At 32.5% G+C, this 12,838-nt stretch overlaps 4 protein-coding genes across 4 annotated transcripts; 2 read left to right on the top strand and 2 right to left on the bottom strand.

The window, feature by feature from the left end:
* Nucleotides 1-5,630: 5,630 nt before the first annotated feature.
* LOC123679331 (peroxisome biogenesis factor 2) lies at nucleotides 5,631-6,828 on the bottom strand. The gene is made up of 4 exons (XM_045616887.1): nucleotides 6,571-6,828; nucleotides 6,098-6,514; nucleotides 5,837-6,046; nucleotides 5,631-5,781 (listed from the first exon to the last, which is right to left on the bottom strand). The coding sequence occupies exons 1-4, from the start codon at nucleotides 6,673-6,675 to the stop codon at nucleotides 5,695-5,697; spliced, it is 819 nt and encodes a 272-aa protein (XP_045472843.1). The 5' UTR covers nucleotides 6,676-6,828; the 3' UTR covers nucleotides 5,631-5,694.
* A 136-nt stretch (nucleotides 6,829-6,964) lies between these two features.
* LOC123679334 (chromatin modification-related protein MEAF6) lies at nucleotides 6,965-8,322 on the top strand. Its single transcript, XM_045616890.1, has 4 exons — nucleotides 6,965-7,155; nucleotides 7,212-7,415; nucleotides 7,469-7,505; nucleotides 7,869-8,322. The coding sequence occupies exons 1-4, from the start codon at nucleotides 7,078-7,080 to the stop codon at nucleotides 8,117-8,119; spliced, it is 570 nt and encodes a 189-aa protein (XP_045472846.1). The 5' UTR covers nucleotides 6,965-7,077; the 3' UTR covers nucleotides 8,120-8,322.
* LOC123679332 (osteopetrosis-associated transmembrane protein 1) lies at nucleotides 8,317-9,631 on the bottom strand. Its single transcript, XM_045616888.1, has 6 exons — nucleotides 9,473-9,631; nucleotides 9,245-9,419; nucleotides 9,078-9,189; nucleotides 8,796-9,025; nucleotides 8,542-8,704; nucleotides 8,317-8,482 (listed from the first exon to the last, which is right to left on the bottom strand). Exons 1-6 carry the CDS (start codon nucleotides 9,514-9,516, stop codon nucleotides 8,424-8,426), a joined length of 783 nt encoding a protein of 260 aa, XP_045472844.1. The 5' UTR covers nucleotides 9,517-9,631; the 3' UTR covers nucleotides 8,317-8,423.
* Nucleotides 9,632-10,390: 759 nt separating this feature from the next.
* LOC123679333 (gonadal protein gdl) lies at nucleotides 10,391-11,312 on the top strand. Its single transcript, XM_045616889.1, has 4 exons — nucleotides 10,391-10,582; nucleotides 10,649-10,809; nucleotides 10,878-11,008; nucleotides 11,064-11,312. The coding sequence occupies exons 1-4, from the start codon at nucleotides 10,503-10,505 to the stop codon at nucleotides 11,199-11,201; spliced, it is 510 nt and encodes a 169-aa protein (XP_045472845.1). The 5' UTR covers nucleotides 10,391-10,502; the 3' UTR covers nucleotides 11,202-11,312.
* Nucleotides 11,313-12,838: the final 1,526 nt, after the last annotated feature.

Below are 12,838 nucleotides of genomic sequence, written 5' to 3'. Positions count from 1 at the left end.
GTAATAAGGAATTAAGTTGGGCTGTCATGTATTATTTATTATACAGGCTGCTTATTAGGCCAATTGAAAAGTCCCCGGTCTGATGCACATATGGCGGTGCTAGTACCAACATTCAAACGATACGTGTCAAAATTTTACAGCAGTCCAACCATTAGTTTGTAAGATATTGCGTTGTGAGTGTAGCTACTTTAGTTATTCGAACCACGTGGTGAAATGAGCACCGAAGACGGCGAACGCAGTGGACGCCCAAAAGAGGCTGTCACCGACGAAAAAATCAAAAAAGTTCACAAAATAGTTTTAATTGACCGTAAAGTGAGGTTGATCGAGATAGCAGACAATGTGAAGATATCATCTGAACGTGTACATCATATCATCACGAATATTTGTACATTAGAAAGCTGTGTGCAAAATGGGTGCCGCGCAAGCTCACATTCGATCAAAAGCAACAACGTGTTAATGATTCTGAGCAGTGTTTGAAGCTGTTAAAGTACAATAAAGACGAAGGTTGAAACATGGCTCCATATTTCACTCCGGAGTCCAATCGACAGTCATCTGTGTAGACTGAACACGATGAACCGAATCCAAAGCGAGGAAAAACACAACAGTCAGCTGGCAAGGTTATGGCATCAGTATTCTGGGATGCGCAAGGTATAATATTCATTGATTACCTCCAAAAGGGCCAGACCATCAACAGCGATTATTATATAGCGTTATTGGATCATTTAAAAGACGAAATCGTTAAAAATGGCCCCATTTGAAGAAAAAAGGATGCTGTTTCATCAAGACAATGCGCCGTGTCATAAATCAATGAAAACAATGGCAAAATTGCATTAATTGTGCTTCGAATTGCTTCTGCATACACCGTATTCGCCAGAACTGGCCCCCAGTGACTTTTTCCTGTTTTCAGACCTCAAAAGAATGCTCGCTGGAAAGGAATTTAGTCCCAATGAAGAAGTAATCGCCGAAATTGAGGCTTATTTTGAAGCGAAAGAAAGATCGTTCTACAAGAATGGTATCTAAAAGTTTGGAACATCGCTACAACCGCTGTATCCTCATCGAAAGAATATATGTTCAATAATAAAATCGAATTTTTCCAAAATGTTTTACTAGGGACCGGGAACTTTTCAATTGGCCTGTTAATAAAAACGATTTGAAGATTTTTATTGCAAGAAATGTTGACAAACGCAGCGGAGCGGAACAACCTTGTGTTCTTCTCAAGAATCAAGAATGAGATATGAAAAGGCGGCCTGCAAACTGGGCCGAATTGCCGCTTCTCAAATAGAGGTGCCTGAAACGGTCGGTACTGTTTCACCCCTAACGCCATTCATCTGCCATTTGAGCATTGGTAAAAAAAAAAATAACAAGAGTTAATTGAAATTACCGGGCATTCTAGTGCAGTTTACTTAAAACCATATCTGCGAATAGATGCAGAACATTATTTGAAACTTTCTCACAATCATTTATTTGCTGCCGATCAAAATTCAAGCAGGTAAAATGTCTCGATTATAATATTCAATATTTGGGGCATTTTGCTCATAAAATTTTTTCCAAAATTACATATGAGAAAAAGTTCTGTTTTATTTACCATTCAGCGGTACTTTTCTGACATAGTATACTGGATATTTATATAACACATGACCGTATCCGCGGTAGGACAACTTCTGCAGATGAACGATGTTGACCAACGAGCTTTTCTGATCAAATCCGTGATACCAAACGCGTTTGGACAGCAGCAAAAATGAATGGTTTTGCTTCGTATTCCGATAAATCAATTTTTTAACCCGGCCCGTCGGTGATCTAACGGAATAAAGAAACTAGATCTTTTGAGTTTGAGAAAACCGATCCAGATCAAACGATAGCATCAATCACATCGTTGCGTTGCACAACGACAACGATACTCCTATTTGTTTCAACTCAATATATTTTTGAGCGGGTATGACACTTCCTGATCGCCGCTCGAAAAATCTGTAACATTTTTTTTTACGGTATGATGGATAGCTTTCTACCTATTGCGTGTTTAGTCCTCACTAGTGCTGTCGGACGGCACTTTCACTCAAGTGGAACGAAATATTGCTATATTAAACTTTAGGTGTGAAATTAGATTTCAAACTTCATTTGGATCGCTTGTTCTATCGATTTAATTTCTTGTTATCCGCTTAATTATTGGTTGAATAATAAATTGGATCGTTTAAAACTGGATTAAAATCAATGTCTCCTTTAATAGACGAGGCCTGAAAGGTAGCCAGTTTGAAGTAACGGACAGTTCCGTGGTATTGTATAAGTGGAAATGATCTTCGCCTTCTATAAGACTAATAAACTATTATCGAGTAGGATATTGAATTCAGCTGCGGCATAAAAACAGTGTCGTAATCTTCCCACAAACTCCCTTCTGCGTCTGGCACTATACCCTGAAAATTTCAAATTTCTTAGTTAACAGGCCAATTGAAAAGTCCCCGGTCTACCATAGTAAAACACATTTTTTTAGCAAAATTCGATTTTATTATTCAATATAGTTGCCTTCGAGGGCGATACAGCGATTATAGCGATCTTCCAACTTTTCGATACGATTTTTGTTGTACGATTTGTCTTTCGATCGCTTCAAAAAAGGTCTCAGTGTCGGCGATTACTTCTTCATTGGCGCTAAATTTCTTTCCAGCGAGCATTCTTTTGAGGTCTGAGAACAGGAAAAAGTCACTGGGGGCCAGATTTGGTGAATACAGTGGATGCAGAAGTAATTCGAAGCCCAATTCATGCAATTTTGCCATTGTTTTCATTGATTTGTGACACGGCGCATTGTCTTGATGAAACAGCACCTCTTTTTCTTCAAATGGGACCGTTTTTTAACGATTTCATCCTTTAACCGATCCAATAAAGGTATATAATAATCGCTGTTGATGGTCTGGCCCTTTTGGAGGTAATCAATGAATATTATACCTTGCGCCTCCCAGAATACTGATGCCATAACCTTGCCAGCGGACTGTTGTGTTTTTCCTCGCTTTGGATTCGGTTCATCGTGTGCAGTCCACTCAGCTGACTCTCTATTAGACTCCATAGTGAAATGATGAAGCCATGTTTCATCCATTGTCACATATCGACACATAAATTGAGGTTTATTGCACTTAAACAGCTTCAAACACTGTTCAGAATCATTGTTGTGAACAGTTGTCGCTTTTGATCGATTGTGAGCTCGCGCGACACTTATATTTTGCACACAGCTTTCTCATGTACAAATATTCGTGAATGATATGATGTATACGTTCAGATGATATCTTCACAATGTCTGCTATCTCGATCAACTTCACTTTACGGTCATTCAAAATTATTTTGTGAACTTTTTTAATTTTTCCGTCGGTGACAGCATCTTTTGCGCGTCCACTGCGTTCGCCGTCTTCGGTGCTCATTTCACCACGTTTAAACTTAGCATACCAATCAATGATGGTTGATTTTCCTGATGCAGACCCCGGAAACTCTTCATCAAGCCAAGATTTTGCTTCAATTGTATTTTTTTCCTTCAAAAAGCAAACATTGGTTGGATTCAAGTTCATTTTTTTTTCACCTAAAATATTCAAATTTATGTGCAAATATTATTCTAGTAGGCAAAGGTGATCCCAGTGGCGCAGCCAAGATTTTGATTCGGTGGCTGAACTACAAAATTATTCATAAATTTAGAACAAAAATAGAAAAGATGAACTAAATATTATATTATAGCGAGTAGGACATAAAAAATTTTATAATCCCACAGACTCCCTTCACGTTTTCGCTATATCCTGAAAGTGAAAATTTCAATTCTGATTTACGCCTTGAGAAATGAACGTGTATAACAGAGGGGGTAATCCATCCAGATACCAACCCCGCCAAACGCTGGTTGGCTTCAAGGTAGTCTTTTCACCGAAAATATTATGAAAACTTAACAAATTTAGGCTTATGTGTAGATACATAATATGTATTTGCATTCTGCACATAAATAGAAATATATTATATTTCTACGAGACGAAGTCTATCGCAGAGTAGCAATTCAAACTACACAATTCTTAATGATACTATATACACTATTCTTAATGATAAAACAATTAAAGATATGAAAGATGACCAAATTTAAGTTGTTACGTTATAAAAAAAGGAAAAATGAAACGAAGAATGTTCGTATATACGGCCCCAAGGCCCCCCCCGACTTGACGCCAATGGTTGATCAGAATCTTTTTGAGCTGCTTCAGTAATAATTGATTAAGTTAACGAACATTCGATAATATTCCAAATTATAAGATTTCCAGAAAGTGTGATTCATGTCAAACTGATAATATAATATGTGGTTTGAATTAATAATAATAAAATTTTTAACGATCATGTTTACGGAACTCCTAGTCGTATTTTATTAATTAATAAATATATCGCTGCATTCGAGATCCTGAAAAAGTTTTTCATCCAAGTTGTGTTTATGAACTGACAGAATTAACCTCATTTGAAATCATTCTCGGTTCAAAATTCGAAAATTACAGAAAAAAAAACAACCATCATGGATGACGGATGTATTATATGAATAAATACCCAATTCTTCCTGAAAAAATATCGTTTCAATCCGATTTTTCAGACCGCTCATTATAAATTAGCTTCAAAATATAGGTTTTCATAACCGACAACATTTCTCAATTTCGATTTATTTGATCTGATCTCGTAACATTTTCAATAAAAGTGGATTAGCTACTTATATCCTTATGCAGATTCTCAATATTAACCGAAAACGACTTGAGAATTCATTGAATGAGTTCTTGTTATAGCTTTCCACGTAACGGAATGGTATGATTTAAATTTTTTCTTGCATACTAACAGAAATCACGCTTTGGAATGGGCAGTTTGCATACCAGAAATGTAGAGATAGTACGAGTTGAAGGTACCAACAGTTTCTGGTTTTTTTTTATCGCACTCTTTATAGGCAATGAACTGTTTCGTAAGTTTTGAATCTTAATAGGAAATAATCAGATCAATTTCAAAATGAAAGCAGAAAATTAAACGGCATGTCAACCGATATAATTGAATAAAATAAAGCCAATATTTTGTTTTATTTTCTACATTTCATATCTAATTTTAATGAATTTTAGTTCGAGCACTCAGTTTGGGCCGCAGATGACCCAATACAAAAGTTAGATATTTCATATAAAGGTTGCGCGTTGAGCATGCGCAAACGCGAAATTTCCAGAATTATTTATTCCAATGATGATGAAAATGAATATTGATGTTCGGATTGAATAGTAAATGGTTTTATAAAAATTTCAGCTTTCGGATATCCGGAGCAAACGGAAACACATGACAATATATCACGTTATACCTACTTGTCCCATTTTGATGAAATTTAAATTATAGAAATTTTAGTTTTTTTGAACATCCGGTGTGCCTGCATAAATCAGAACTTCCCGAAAGATAATAGTATTGAAGACCGAAAATAATGTACGGTGAAGTAGCAACTCTGCAAGAGGGAAGAATAAGGGATCATAGTACCCCTTGAGAGTATTTTAAAATGTTAAAACTTCAATGAAAACATTCTCACAACAAACTGCCTATGCAATGAACCTGAATAGGGCTTATAGAACCTTCGCTACCTATTTCATCAATAAGTTATAAGAAAACTTCACTTCTAATGAAATATATAAATTTAATAAAAAACAATAGGTACCAACAATCTTCAACAAATCAAACAATTCAGAATTTCACACTCTCACAAAAAATATTTTGGTTCCAGTGGCCGCAAATAGGACAAGGATATTTCGAATCTGCACAAATATTAGCCTAAAAGACAAAAGTTTGTTAAAAAATTGGCCAATTATGTGAGTTATGAACTTACTCTTAAGCAATAATAGCAAAATATGTGTTCACAGCCCATATGATGTGGTAAAATAGGAGTTTTATTACAAGAAGCACATTTAGTTGTGGGTGTCATACAAGGTTTCGATTGAATACTAGTAATTCTTCTGTCTTGAAATGGGTTTTTATCCCTTATAATTCTTTTCACCTTATGGAAGTTAATAAGTGGTAAAACATTCACCATTATTTCCTAAAATTTGTTATACTGCAATAATAGCCATTTTGATTTTCAAAAACTCACAATTAAGCTATTCCACAATAATTCTCGTGCAAAAAACTTTGAATTAAAAGTCCTTTGTGTACTTCCATCAGAGTATACCTGTTTTAATCCTAAAATTCGCTCAATCAATCGTGGTTGTGTCCCTCTACATAAAAACAAAATAAAATTGATCAAATCCAAGATTCTAATGACGAAACTAATTGAGTTTATTATGTCATTCACTTTATGTGTTGGATTCCAGAGCTCAATTTTGTCCTTGAAGTATCCAAGTGAATTCAAAACCATATAAAGAATCCTTTTCAAGGGGGAAATTTCTGCGTATTTAATTGATAATAATTGTTGACCGAATGTAGAGCCATTTTTCAGAACTGAGAATCTAAGCACAGCCAATTTTAGGAGCAGATTCAATTCCTTTTCATAAGGCGATAAAATTCCCGACTGTAATAAAACAAAATATTTTATTCCACTCAAGGAAGGAAGAACGGCTGACTTACTGAATTATTAATCGCATTATGAATTAAATGTTGCAAAGCTTTAAGAATTTCCTTATCCAGGTAAATTGCATTTATTTGAGTCACTCTCAAAAGTATTGACGACATTATCAATTGCAATTAATATTGATTTCAAGGTAAATTATTAATACAAGTAATATAATAGCATTATCGATTAAGCAATATAGTATAGTATCTGAATCTTTCTTTTCTTAATGTATTCCAAAACAATGTGCAAAGTAAAAAAATAAAACATATGTCAAATCAGAATAACAATAACCACAGATCCTACTTTTTCCTTTCCATTGTAGTTCTAAAGAGAACAAATGGTATTAGTGGTAGTTCTTTTAAAGAATCAGCTTCTCTATGATCCGAGTAACAACAAATCTGTGGTGTTACTGTCAAGTCAAATTCCAATTTAGGTTATTGCACGGTTATTGTTTTTTACCTCTAAGATTAATTTCAGGACTTATCTCATATTTTTCTATCAAACACAAGTCATAATTCGCAATGGCTGCAAAAAATACATCTGCTATAGATGCTCGTCAAGAATTAGGAGAATTAGTGAAAAGGAAGGCTGAAATTGCTGTAATTATCAAGGTAAAAAAATTATTACAATCATTCATTACACTTTTATATTTCAGGATACATTGGCTAATTTAGAAAGGCAGATATATGCGTTTGAAGGATCTTACTTGGAAGATACACAATTATATGGCAATATAATTAGAGGATGGGATAGATATCTTTCTAGTAATAAGACTACCAATTCCAAAGCTGACAAAAGAAATAGAAAATTTAAAGAGGCAGAGAGACTTTTCTCCAAATCATCAATTACATCCATGGCTGTAAGTTGATTCATAAATGTAAGTGTTGCTAAAAAATAAAAATTATGTTTCAGGCTGTTAGTGGCATTGTTGACCCTAATTCAGAAAAAAGTAAGGAACCCCATGAATTAAATGAATTTGAACAATTTTCTAGTAGTTAGTTGCTTGAGATCTGTTTATAATTTTTTATTCCGATTTGTAGATGTATTTATTTTTGTATTGAATGATTATATATAATTTATCTTGAAATGTTTTATTTTTTTTTTATTTTATGGTTGTTCAGCTGGTGATTAAGACCCCTTAACTCTAAATCTTAGAGTCAGGAGTTTTAGCCAGGAAGAAATTGTGATAAAATCTGTTGGATGATATTATTTTTGGTATTTATTAGTTTTGAAATTTTATTGTTTTGATTACTTTCAAGATTACTGGTAAAAGTAATTATTCATAGATCTAGTTTGATTCAAAAATTTTTAGCCGACCAACAAAGTGAATCAGAATCTCAGACTAATGATGATTCAAGTGATAATAACATTGCACCTACAGCAAATTTAGAAACCTCTTTGAAACCAGCGGGAAAATTGACAACAAATAACAGTTCCATTTTATCCAATGGCACCCAAAATGGAATAGATCGAGGAAGTCCCATGAGAGATACTTCTGCCAAGCAACGAAGTTTCAATGCAAGTCCCAAGAAAAATAACCCAAAAAAAGCAAGGCAACGTTGAGGTTTTTGAAAGAAAAGCGTGAAAATTGTATCAATGAAAAGATGTATTCAGATTAAAAAACTGGTTATGATTTTAATTTGGATGTGCAGAAAATTTAATTTCACTCCATTCAGAAGTGAAATGATCACAGTAGTAAAAAAATTATTTTAAAAGATTTTCCTCTCATCTGAAAATGTTGAACTCAAATGAAGGACAAGTTTCAACAAATATAAAATTCAGATTTAATTGTAAAAAGGAAATTTTATATGAACTCATATAATAATATCACTTGGTAAAACATTCTATAGAAAAGATCCACCATAATTCAATCATTTTCATCAAAATCACTATTCAAATGGCTCAAAGATTCAGCTAGTCGAGTTTCTGAAAAGGAATAAATTAGTCAATGAGGCTCAAATAAAGAATTCGAGAAGAAAACTCACGTTGTAAAATTAGTGGCTTTTCTTTTTCCCCAAAAAAATGAGTCAAAAGATAAAAAAGAGCAGTTAGAGTAAATATTCCAATGGCACTTGCAATAAAAATATATTCTTCATGTCTTCTGAATTTACAACACTTGGAACTCCAATATCTCCGAGTAGTATTCATCTGTAAACTATGTTCATTCAAAATTTTCTATCCAAAATAATACTGATGTGTTTCATCGATATACATGAAAACTAGTTTTATTTTTACTCACAATATCAACTATGTCCATGCAAACACCAATTTTCTCATTTTCATTACTGATACTGATGTAGAAAGTGTTCAACTGTTCATAATTATTTGAGCAATCATGACATATCTCTTCAGAATTGTTTCTATGTGTACCATTTATGCATTTAACCAAATCAATATAATATTGTTCAAATTGAAGTGTTTCTTTTGAAATATTAGGTGTTAGACTCCTGTTCTCAAATTTGAAGCATTCTACAACTTACAAATTAAAGTATATGCAAATTAAGAGTTTCAGTATGAGTACCATTACACTTTGCTCTGTTCCATAAATCATAGCTGTTCTCATACAAAGTTTTCACGATTTGAAGTCTATCTAAATCAACAAAGTCATCAATACATTTTGCACCTTTATATACCTGAAATATAGAAATGATTTGAAAAATTGAAGTTTTATCCTGGCAAATTCCCTACTTTACTCATATTCTGGTAACTCTCTATGACCTCTATATAATTTTCGACACAATCTTCACAAAATGTTATAGGTTTTGAGTTTACAATTGCACAAGCAGTAAAATTAGAAGTTGCGCTAGCAAAAGCGTTCAACTGAGCATCGCATATTTCGTCTGTTTGGCAGTTCACGACAGACCTGGAATTAACCCATAATAAGTTCATCACTCAAATTTAATTTTTTTCACATACAATAAAAACAGTGACCATAATAACTGACTATTGTGACCTGTCATATTGATTATTGATCCTGGAATTAATCATCTACAACATTTTCAACAATAGAAATACAGGTTATAGATTTGAAAACTGATAACACATACTACAAAACGTCATAACAAAGAATCCCTCATAACAGCTGATTTTTATTTTGAAATATCTGAACTTCTGACTCATGTTCCTTCCAATCACTTTTAACTACACCGATTATAAACCCATTGAATAAAAAATAATTCATTTATTATTATATTCTGTGCAAATCCAGAGACTAAAATATGTGATCTCATAAATACTAGAAGAATAACGAACTTCCCTCTTAACATATATGACTTGATATTTTCCAATGATATTACCACAGACTAACAGTAATCTGTGATATTACAGTGTACATTTTGTTGTATAATTTTTTGTTGGCTTCAAAGATTAAGCTGTAAACTCCTCACAAAGTGTGTGTGCCTTTTTTTTTTTTTTTTTTTCTTGGTCTCTGTGCCTCTCAATTCCTTTTTTCCTTGCCTTTTAGTGTAACGTCTCAGTAATAGGGTAAATCCCAGTACATTTACCTCCTCCGAGAGTTTAACGGTTAGTCAGGCAGTATAAAATACCGTACGCAGACAGTGATTTGGAGACAGAAATGCAGCCCATTCCTTAGATAGAAGATTGAGGAGAAGAAGAAAATCCTGAATCCAAGTCATAGACCTTATATCACCTTATATCATTTGATATTAGGTCTATGATCCAAGTTATCTGAAGTCTGACAGTCCAAACAGAGTCCGGCAACCTAAGTTACTTTTGATGTGAGAAGAGAACCGAGAAGGTTATTTGTTCGATGTGCGAATGGCTGAGTCCTAGCTCATAGTAAAGGATGTAAGAAGAAGAAGAAATATGTGACATCTGACATCCAATCCAATCGAACAAGTATATTCTGTGTCTCAAATCAATAAAATCTTTTTTTTTTTAATTCATTTGGGATTGTGAGGCTAGATTTTCATAAATTAATAAACAAATGGATACTCCAGAAATATTACAGAAGAAACTCTATTTTCTTTTGGAACAATTACAAAATATGGCAAGTGACTTACCACCGTAAGTGTTTTGGTTTATTCCTTCAGAAGTTTATTAACCTGATATATTATTACTGTTATTGTTTAGGAAATATCAAATGAGGTTGCCTATTGAGCTTTTATCTAGTCTTGCGAATTGCCTCCTCAATGATACAATATTTGAAATTGTAAAGGGCCTACTAGAAATTCAGCATGTTACGGAACAACATTTGTATCAACAAAGGCTGCAGTTTATCAATAATAAAAAAAGTAAGTTCCATTAGTATAGCAGAGTTTTCACCTTTTGATTAAAGTACATTGGGAATGAATATTTTCAGTGGAGGAAGAGGAGAAATTGAAAGGACTAAATCCAGTACAAAAAGTAGAAGAACTGCAACAAATAATGAAAAAGCATAAAGAGGAGTTGAAAATTTTCGATATGAACTTGGTCCTACAATTAGATGAAAAAGTATAATGATAAAATAATTTCTTTATATAAAAAATATTGATTTTGTATTTTATAGGTAAAAGATCAACAGCAGCTTTTGGAACAAGCAGGAGTTCCCGGATTTTACGTTACAACAAACCCTTTAGAGCTGAAGGTGCAAATGTTTCTTCTAGATTTTATGTTAAGGTTGAGCAAAATGACTATACCAACTTGAAAATGGAATTTTATGTTTGTTCAATGTAAATTTAAGAATACAATTTTGTGATATTATATAACTTATTAATCTACTCATGGTTTTCTATAATAAATTGATTTTTTCTCAAAAGTATATTTTCTATTTCAGTTATAAGAAATAAAATTAGGAAATGTTACAGAAAAAGAATAATTGAGATCATTTAGATTAAAACGTTATCTAGGGTGTGGCTATAAGAAACGTGAAATTCATATAATATGTGCTGACAATTATATTTCAAAGAGCTCCTGATTTTAGGGCATCAAATTATTTTAAATATATAATTTCAATTTCAAAGCTAACTTGCGCATTTATGGATTTTAATGCCGATCATAGAATACAGCTGAATAAAAAGAGGCTACCTTAGTTTTGTGCTCATGTAAGAAAAAGATTAATTATTCTATGTTCCTGTAATGATAATTATAATTTAAATTCGATTTGAATTATTTCATTTAACTAGTGCTACTCTTCAAAAACAAATTGTTTAAAAATCTTCTTGGTGACAATCACTCTCCCAGTGGCTGAATCTGTGTGTTTACGTGTTTGAAAAAGGAACAATCAAAGTAAGTAACATTTATTAAGTTTGAAGTTATCATATCTCATTTAAATTAATTTGAAGATTAATTGATAAGAGTAGTTTTTCCTCCACGATTTCGTGCCATTTATTTAGTTTAATTATGAAATAAAAATTTCTTCATATATGTAGCTGGCAAAATTATTCGTTACAGGGGTATTTCAGGATTCACAAAATAATGTTTCAATTTATTTATTTATCGCAGACCCCTAAGGTTCAGTAGGATATCAGTTATAATAAGATTAAAATTCAAATCTACAGCATTCCTGCATAAAAAAACTGTTTTACAATATGATTTATTATTTTCTTCATTCTCACAAAATATTTTGACAAGTGATGAAAAAAAACATTCAAAATTGAGTTTTTTCTTAATTATATAGTGATATATAAAAAAATTTGGAGAATATCTATTGGGCCTGAACGAATGATCGCCGGTACGTATCTGCGAATATCTTTCAAAAATTTGACTAAAATTTGAAAAATTCTTATAACACTAGGAGTTCGCGGTAAAAAATATTGTATTCAGTATTATAGTAACGATTCATGTCTTGAATCTCATAATCATGTATAATCAAGTTTCCTAGAACATTTTTTTTTAAATCTGAATACTTGATTTTTTGCTTTCAAAATTTATGGATCATGTTTTTAAGTTTACGTTATCAGTAATTCTATAATAATGACGTATTGAATATATCTTTAGTTTATTGATGTTAAATGTTTAGTGTACCAGGATACCTTATACTAATGGCGTATTATACATTATCTTCGCAAATACACAGCAATATAATGATGCAAAACAAGATAAGAAATAATTCGTCAATTCTTTACGAATGAATGATACGTACTACAAAGAAACAAACATACCAACGGAAAAATAACTCACTCAAAATCAGGGTTTTGTAATAAATGCGTAATTTTTCAAATTAAAGCTGTTAATACTGAAGTGATTCATATAATACTATTTTCCGCATTTTCAACGAGTTAAAAAGTTTTGAGATATCATTAAAAAACACAAACATAAAAGGTACAGATTAAATGATGTAGT

Source organism: Harmonia axyridis, chromosome 4 (assembly GCF_914767665.1).
Source record: "Harmonia axyridis chromosome 4, icHarAxyr1.1, whole genome shotgun sequence".
In the NCBI taxonomy this organism is placed as follows: domain Eukaryota; kingdom Metazoa; phylum Arthropoda; class Insecta; order Coleoptera; family Coccinellidae; genus Harmonia; species Harmonia axyridis.
This window is presented reverse-complemented; position numbering and strand designations above follow the sequence as displayed.